Source organism: Dermacentor andersoni, chromosome 9, assembly GCF_023375885.2.
Source record: "Dermacentor andersoni chromosome 9, qqDerAnde1_hic_scaffold, whole genome shotgun sequence".
In the NCBI taxonomy this organism is placed as follows: Eukaryota; Metazoa; Arthropoda; class Arachnida; order Ixodida; family Ixodidae; genus Dermacentor; species Dermacentor andersoni.
The window spans coordinates 124,822,527-124,830,860 of NC_092822.1; the positions used below are offsets into that span (position 1 = coordinate 124,822,527).

At 49.3% G+C, this 8,334-nt stretch overlaps 2 protein-coding genes across 2 annotated transcripts; one reads left to right on the plus strand and one right to left on the minus strand.

Moving 5' to 3' along the window:
• Nucleotides 1-1,277: 1,277 nt before the first annotated feature.
• On the plus strand, nucleotides 1,278-3,242 carry LOC129384473 (putative nuclease HARBI1). The gene is made up of 3 exons (XM_055069947.2): nucleotides 1,278-1,999; nucleotides 2,090-2,231; nucleotides 2,743-3,242. The coding sequence occupies exons 1-3, from the start codon at nucleotides 1,454-1,456 to the stop codon at nucleotides 3,240-3,242; spliced, it is 1,188 nt and encodes a 395-aa protein (XP_054925922.1). The 5' UTR covers nucleotides 1,278-1,453.
• Nucleotides 3,243-3,250: 8 nt separating this feature from the next.
• On the minus strand, nucleotides 3,251-6,871 carry LOC129384474 (uncharacterized). The gene is made up of 4 exons (XM_072284606.1): nucleotides 6,863-6,871; nucleotides 6,649-6,766; nucleotides 5,837-6,285; nucleotides 3,251-5,441 (listed from the first exon to the last, which is right to left on the minus strand). Exons 1-4 carry the CDS (start codon nucleotides 6,869-6,871, stop codon nucleotides 5,226-5,228), a joined length of 792 nt encoding a protein of 263 aa, XP_072140707.1. The 3' UTR covers nucleotides 3,251-5,225.
• Nucleotides 6,872-8,334: the final 1,463 nt, after the last annotated feature.

An 8,334-nucleotide genomic window follows, 5' to 3' on the forward strand; every position in this document is an offset into this window, starting at 1 on the left:
CTGGTACGTGAAAGTTCTCCTTTTGGAGGTTCGAGGAACAGGTCCCTCTAAAGTAGCGCGCACACACACACACACACACACACACACACACACACACACACACACACACACACACACACACACACACACACACACACACACACACACACACACACACACACACACACACACACACACACACACACACACACACACACACACACACACACACACACACACACACACACACACACACACAAAAGAGGCCTGTACACTGCGGGGCTTCCGCCAGACCGGCAGACACTCGAAATGGTCATGGCGAGTTAGGAAGAGTTCGACGAGGCCTGGTGGAAGAAGGTCGGGTGAGAGAAAGTTCTTTAAAAAAATTAAATTATGGGGTTTTACGTGCCAAAACCACTTTCTGATTATGAGGCACACCGTAGTGGAGGACTCCGGAAATTTCGACCACCTGGGGTTCTTTAACGTGCACCTAAATCTAAGTACACGGGTGTTTTCGCATTTCGCCCCCATCGAAATGCGGCCGCCGTGGCCGGGATTCGATCCCGCGACCTCGTGCTCAGCAGCCTAACACCATAGCCACTGAGCAACCACGGCGGGTAGAAAGTTCTTTCTGCACGAGGTGCGGGACGCCAACCATAGCAGGCGAAGTCAGGCCTCATTTCGACGAGGCAGGGTGAGAAATGGTCGGTTGAAGTTCCTTTCTGCACGTGGTGGCAGACGCCAACCCTAACAGCACTCATCGGTGATGTCGAGTGTGGCATCACAGCTGATTTGCCACATCGCAAGCGAGTTTGAGCACTTGCTTAATGATTCACCAATGTGCACTAAGTGCAAGTGTGAAGAGACCATCAGTCACCTTCTGTGCCACTGTTCTCGCTTCGATAATCAACGTGAGACTCTCCAGTGTGCCTTGAATAGACTGGATGACAGGCCATTTACGGAAGCGAAGATCTTGGGAGCCTGGCCTCACAGTTCATTAGCGCAGAAAGCAGCTCGAGCGCTTTTTCACTACCTGAAGGCAACAGACTTGAGTGCCCGACTATAGACATCCTACACCTAAGTTCTCTCTCGCTCTTTCACTCCCCATTCACCTCCCCACGTGTAGGGTAACAAACTGGACTCAGTCTGGTTAACCTCCCTGCCTTTCCTTCTTCCCTTCTCTCTCTCTGCTTAATGACTGCAACAACCACGACTGGCTGTCCCCTGCCCACCTTGAAGACTTTGCAAGGGTGCGATTTTGTAGCAATTCTATTACTTTTTCCATGCCTATTGCCGCCATCACTGAGCAGCCATTGGTCGAAAATGACCGGGCCGCGCCCATTTTGTCTGTCAATCACGCGACGTCAGGAACCCGCAAAAACTGTAATCGTCATCGTGACGTTGAGGCACTCATTATGCGGAGCAAAAGGCACGGATTTTTGGAACGGCCAGAGGCAGGGTCGTTTCCGAAGGCATGAAAAAAATGGCCGCCCCTCTGATCGCTATGGCCGTGGCTCTTCGCCGTCGCCGACGTGAACAGGGAGAGCCAGACGACGCGTTTGACATGCCGGATGACCATTTTCGACGGCGTTTTCGCCTCTCGAAGGGAACGGTGCGGTTGTTGTGCGAGGAACTGGCGGGGGAACTAGAAGCTGAGCGAGCGACGGGACTGTCGGTGGAGCGGAAAGTGTTGTGTGCGCTGCGCTTCTTTGCTACCGGGAGCTTCCAAGCGTCCGTTGGGAGCGAGGAGACGATCCGTGTGTCGCAGTCGACGGTGAGCGAGTGCGTGCGACGTGTGGCAGAGGCTGTCGTGAACGCAGGGGCCCGCAACAAGTGGGTCCATTTTCCAAAGACAGCCGAGGAAAAGGCAGCCGTGAAGGAGGGTTTCCTTCGGCGCGGCGTTATCCCCGGCGTCATCGGATGCGTAGACGGCAGCCTCATAGCCATTATCGCACCCAAGGGTGAGCGCAAGGCTGTGTTCATGTGCCGCAAGGGATACTACGCCCTCAACTGCATGTTCGTAAGTAAAACTCACGTTTTCTGCGATCCTTTTTGAAAGTTACGTTGCTCTTGCCAACGGGCACTTTCTCTGGTTTACGTTTTACCTCAGATCTGCGACGCGGACATGAAAATCTTGGCCTTGGACCCTATGCGACCGGGGTCGGACCACGACGCTTTTGTCTGGCGGACGACATGGTTGCGCCGGCGGTTCCAAGCGGGGCGCATCGTGAATGCCGGGGAATACCTCCTCGGTGAGAAAAAAACATTTTTTTTGGCGCAGTCACGCTTCAGCAGCGCAGAACGCCGTGTCCGCTCCAACCCAAACTTTTAACCAAACCAGAAGAACATCAGTAATTCCGGAGTAAAAAAAGAAAATTAAGACATTGACTGCCACCATTGGCAATGTTCGAAGTGTTAAGTTACAAGCACATTATGTGTCTGCGAGGAGCTGACGAAAGCAACACGTATTAGTGCTTTCTGCACCCAGTGACTGCCAGAAGCAGAAGAAATGAACACACATTACTGCTACTACTGTCATTGATAGCACCAACAAGTGTTGATTTCTTGTTTGTGGCAGGCACCGCGTACACTTGTAAATTGGTTAAGAGTTTGTGACGGGTATGGACATGCTCAACTCATGCTTTTACTTGGGACTTGCAACCCTGAAGTCTACCTTTGTTGAATGATGCTGTAGCTTTCCTCAGTTGACAACTTGCCTCTCGTCAGCGGAGTACTCAATGTACTATTTCCATCTTTGTGCAGGTGACAGTGGCTACCCCTTGGAGCCGTGGCTCCTGACCCCGGTTCCTGGCCATCCTCCAGTGCACACAGCCGAGGGGCAGTACAACACAGCACATGCCGCCATGCGTTCCGTAGTGGAGAGGTGCATTGGGCTCTTAAAGAGCCGTTTCCGCTGTCTTCAGCGATATCGCACCCTCCTCTACGAGCCGGAACGTGCAGCCAACATTGTCGCGGCATGTGCTGTGTTGCACAACCTTCGCCTTTCTGAAGGCGACGAGTCAGGCGATGACAGTGATGACGACAGCAGCAGCAGCAGTAGTAGTAGTGAGCTTGACAATAACGGCGACCCCACGCCACACAGTCTGCCCCGTAACACGGGCTCTAGAATGCACTACTTGAGAGGGCGGGCTGTTCGCGACAATGTCATTGGCATGTTTGGCACAACCCGTGCGCAGCACATGCGTTATTTGAGGAGCGTGCGGCGGCAGCTGCGACGTCAACAGCAGCGTCAGCATCGTTAGGCGCATGCACACAGTTTTAAGTAATTGCATTGTGCATTTCATGCTGTGAAATTGCAGATACATTTCCCGTGCTAAGTTGTAGTTGATGTCTGCGTAATGCAAAGCATTCATGATTTGTTGAGAAATGTAAAAGTTGTTAAAAAAATTAAAATATGGGGTTTTACGTGCCAAAACCACTTTCCGATTATGAGGCACGCCGTAGTGGAGGGCTCCGGAAATTTCGACCACCTGGGGTTCTTTGACGTGCACCTAAATCTAAGTACACGGGTGTTTTCGAAATGCGGCCGGGATTCAATCCCTCGTGCTCAGCAGCCTAACACCATAGCCACTGAGCAACCACGGTGGGTACATAAAAGTTGTGTAGTGAAGGGTTATGTAAAGCCTGCACTTATAGTAAGTAAAACAGTATCGTTAGAGGTGACACATGAGATTGAAAGCAAGCTAAAAATAAGTGCATATTCAAAGTGTCTGCCACAATTTGCTTGTTGCTGCTGTCGTCATCTAGATGCATGTAGCCTGATTCTTACTCGTATCCCCTTACGCATTGATGGACATAAGCGCCTGTCTCCTCACTTTCTACTAGCACAGAGAAGCTCACAGAAGCCAAGATGTACAGTGCACGTCACACCTTCCGCTCCATGGAACGTGCTGTTGCACGCGCAGCTTCTAGGTCCTCCACCATTTTGTCTCGCAACAACGGCAAAGTTCCTTTCGAGTGACGAAAATGCCGTCCAACTGGTCATCCGACATGTCAAACGCTGTGGCTCCCACGAAGTGTGTGCACGCACGAGCAGTTGATAGATTTTAACAAAGTGACCTCACTTGTATATAGCAGAACTCAGCAATGTTAATCAGTAATATTTGTACAGTGCAAGCTAGTACTAGAAATGTAGTTGCGATGTGTAAATAAAAGCACTAGAGGAAAACTGCACCTTTCTGTATTTCAGTCAACATACACTTGTTTATGTACACATCACATGCGACAGTCTCTACATTGAAGAAGTGTGAGAATCATGAGTACTCAGTAGTAGAGACATTATGCAACATATCACAGACATGTTGGAATAAATATCGGATCACATTGTTCTTGCATCATAATATATCACACGTAACGGCATGCATCGTTTAAGAAAACTGTTGTACACTGCACAAGTACACAGTAATAACAACTGGCTTAAACTGCACCAGCAACAGAAATGAGCAGGTGCTTAAATCACATGCCAAACACGAATATTTATCACAGCGAAATGTATAGGTACATCACTACATGTGAAAGGAACATGCTGTTGTGGTGCTCAAAGTGAAAGAGCCATAGCACCATATTATGATATTCAGTAAGACAAACTGCATAAATATTACACACAAATTGCACCACAAGGGCTAAAATACAATGTATCACAACCTGAAAGATTACTGAATGACAACAAATTGTTTCATAATGAGACAGATGTGCAAGAAAAGAGACATTCCAGCTCAGTACGTAGTGACACAAACAAATATGCATATGCAACAAACAAAAAATAAACATTACAAATGAAAAGAAGGAGCATAGGCAAGGAATTTTCATAACTTTTTTCTTTTTTGCTGTGTATATTGACAGGTTGCTTTCGACATTATAGTAAGGCCTGAAAATTTCACCATTCGATGACAAGGATTAAATTGTAGAACACTTGCAGTGTGGCGTCGTGCTTAAATTGACATGACAATAACTAGGCACCTCAAAATTGCAGTGCCACAGTCGGAATGCCCACACACACCAGGCCTACAGGCACTTTTGCAGGTGAGCCTGATGGTGTGCACGCTCTTATGGCTGAAGTAAACCTTGAAGAAAAAATTCATGCTGCAACGGCTATGCTACTTATGTTTGCATTAAAGGGTGACTTCAGCAATTATTTATTTGCAAACTAGCAATATTTGCCCTTCATATCATTAATACATCAGCAAATTTTAAGATAAGTTACAAATTCCTTGCCTATGCTACCTTTAATTATGTGGGGCCTGAGAGGGGGGAGGGGCTTGGCTGCCACCATGCCCCAGTGCAGCCAGCAGCAGCTGAAGCAGGCGCTCGTTGGTCTCGTGCGACCGACGCGCCACTTCGAGGCGTTGCCGCTGCACTTCGAGGCGCTGCGACTGCACTTCCCGCATTGCCGCCACCTCCTCCCCGAGGTGCCGCAGGCTCTGCAGGTGGGCCTCGTGGTGCTGTTAGCAAAGATGTGTAATTAGTTTAATTACAGAAGCTCAGTAACAGGGCCTTTGTGTGTTGCATTCATCCCCATTTGCAGGCTATTGTCTTGTCATTGTATATTCAAACACTGGAAATATCTTTCTGGCCCATCAAACTTGTGCCGTCACATTCCATTAAGAAGTGTTACATTGCTATACCTGCTTCCTTGAATTCAACGCCACTTTTTTCTTTTTGCCACATAATTGCGTAGATATTTACACATGTTATATCACGCGAATGTGTACAAGATATCACCACAGGACTACACGTATACATTATGCTTGTTCACTGATTAATATAATTTTTAGAGAGGTCATATGCTCATCAATTTCATACGCAGAAAAATATACATCTGTGGCCTTGCACATACCTGCCGGTTTTGTTCCAGCAGTTGTTGGCGGAAGCGAGTGTCCTCTTGAACTCTGGCTTCCTCCAACTGGCTCTGGCGAACGTATGCGGCAGTAGCCGTCATCACAGCACCATCAAGTTCCTGCTGCCTGGGCTGTCTACGGGGTGCCCGTGGCTCTCGAGGGGTAGGCTGCGGCACCTGGGGGGTAGGCTGTGGCACCTGCGGGGTTGGCTGCGGCACCTGCGGGGTTGGCTGCGGCACCTGCGGGGTTGGCTGCGGCACCTGCGGGGTTGGCTGCGGCACCTGCGGGGTTGGCTGCGGCACCTGCGGGGTTGGCTGCGGCACCTGCGGGGTTGGCTGCGGCACCTGGGTGGTAGGCCGCGGCACCTGGGTGGTAGGCCGCAGCACCTGGGGGGTAGGCCGCAGCACCTGGGGCGTAGGCCGCAGCACCTGGGGCGTAGCCGGTGGCTCTTCATGCAAGGCAAAAGCAAAGACTGCTCATTCACTGTTATCCGACCTACACAGATTGATTGTCCTAACCAGTCACTTTGAAATGTCATTATAGCTGCATAGCTACAATAATGATACACAAAACAGGTAGTTAGAGCAAAAGATGCCACAGAAAATTGCTGGTAGCAGTAACCCATAAGAAGCACAAGGAATCTCTATTACAACATCAAGTCATTTGTAGTCTTGCATTTCTCCTTCATGAATGAGAGCTGGATGTTGGACACAAAGGTAATAACAGCAGAGTGACGTACTTTACTTCATAGCAAGATCATACAGCAACTGCAAACAACAATGCTACTACAAAAGCTAGGTCACTGCCTTACGTGTAAGGCCACTTGGCCCAGCAACAGCTGCAGGGCCCGACACCACGAAAGCAGTTGTCGCTGGTAGATTTCTGCGGGAACCGCTGGGCCCTGCAGCTTCCTCTGAACTTGCCTCGTCCTGCAATCAGAGTAGTGTTCAGACATTGCGAGCAGTGTGTGCAATGCGCATCATGTACACAAGTTGCTGCTCAGAGTACATAACCTATATTAGTACATAACCCATAACCATAACCTATAAACAAGGACCCCTCCTGTCCTCATAAGGACGTCGAGGACGCGGCCGTCCACGCCACCCACTTTGCCACCTCCAGTAGCCCTGCAAACACGGCAACAACGACAACGTGAAACTACGTTACTGTCAGCATCATTAGAAGCTCACCTCTTCTCGCTCGCGGCCCTGGCCGCTTCTTTTTTCGCTTTATGGGCCATCTTGGCCCAATGGTTGCGCCAACGGCTGGTGGCCTTTACGGCTGGCCCCTGTGCGTTAAGCACCGCCGCCACCTCCTCCCACAGTTCGTTTTTTCGAGCAGCAGTCATACGTGGCGAGAACTCTGTAGAAGCTCTCGCCAGGTATGGGTGCTGCTCGATGAACTGCACGAGAATAGCCGCCTGCTCTTTGGACACCCGCGGCCCTTTTGCTGCCATTTTCTCTTTGTCAAATTGGGAATTTCAGCCGGCCCGCAGCACAGTAAGAAATTTAGAGGCAAACATTCTGTCTAAGCTAAGCGCCTGCATAAAGTGCTCACTACGACTTATTTCTGCCTTTTTATACCACTAATGTAAAAAAAGGTGAAGTCACTACTCACATTTAATGTTGTAGCAGCTTCTTTCTCGGAGCGTATCAGTGCAGGAAGTATTACCGATGCAGCGATAACTTTAAGGAAGCTATCGTTATGTCATGGCGGTGCCCTATGGAAAATGCCTTGACAGTTCTCGATCCACTATGTTGCAAAGTTTCACCTCGGGGGCTACGGATAATTCTTCTTGGCTCTTCCTAAAGAAGAAATTATCACACGTCAGACATGCAGCGAAAACCACACGACAATGCAAGCACTACACGAGCAATAATTACTCACCTCAATCAGTATCTGACGGGGGCGGGGCCGCAATTACGGGCACGCAAGGGGCTGTCAGCTGTTCAGACAGACACGCTAGGGGCTGTCAGCTGTTCACAGGTAAACAAAGGCTGCCATTTTGCTTGCGCTCAACGGCATGGATTGGATGCACATCCGACTACTATGTGGCTACGACTTCAAAAATAGAGCACTTGCGTTTGCATTTCTTTGGACTGCGGCAGCTTTTGCGTTGTACTGTAACAAAATGAATTTGCTTTACGCAGCATGGAAGTCCGCTTTTATTAAGTGCCGTTTTACAAAACAAATTTGCTATACAGTCCCGGAAAAAGAGAAGATAATACGAAAGAAACATCCGGCCAATGAAGGGAGCTTCTGATTGGACGATCCAAGAAAACGTCGTGCCTACGTACACACAATTTCCAAAATCGGTGACGTCACGCGAGAAGGCATTGGCATGAAAAAAGTCATTTCTACAAAATCGCACCCCAAGTGTAAGTTAACTTTGTTCTTTTACTTTCGCGGTAGTGCTGGACGTAACCGCGAGCAGCTGTTCTCGCTGCCTCTCTCCGCAATGGCTATTTTTCTCCTCACTGTACGGTATCCCACCTCG

Bases quoted from the DNA above. Each gene is read 5' to 3' on its own strand.
- LOC129384473 (XM_055069947.2), top strand. From the start codon at position 1,454: ATGAAAAAAATGGCCGCCCCTCTGATCGCTATGGCCGTGGCTCTTCGC. The intron at 2,000-2,089 runs GTAAGTAAAACT...GTTTTACCTCAG, and splicing joins ACGCCCTCAACTGCATGTTC to ATCTGCGACGCGGACATGAA. The intron at 2,232-2,742 runs GTGAGAAAAAAA...ATCTTTGTGCAG, and splicing joins TGCCGGGGAATACCTCCTCG to GTGACAGTGGCTACCCCTTG.
- LOC129384474 (XM_072284606.1), bottom strand. The intron at 6,286-6,648 runs GTAAGGCAGTGA...CCTTGCATGAAG, and splicing joins TGGGCCAAGTGGCCTTACAC to AGCCACCGGCTACGCCCCAG. The intron at 5,442-5,836 runs GTATGTGCAAGG...CTTTGCTAACAG, and splicing joins TGCTGGAACAAAACCGGCAG to CACCACGAGGCCCACCTGCA.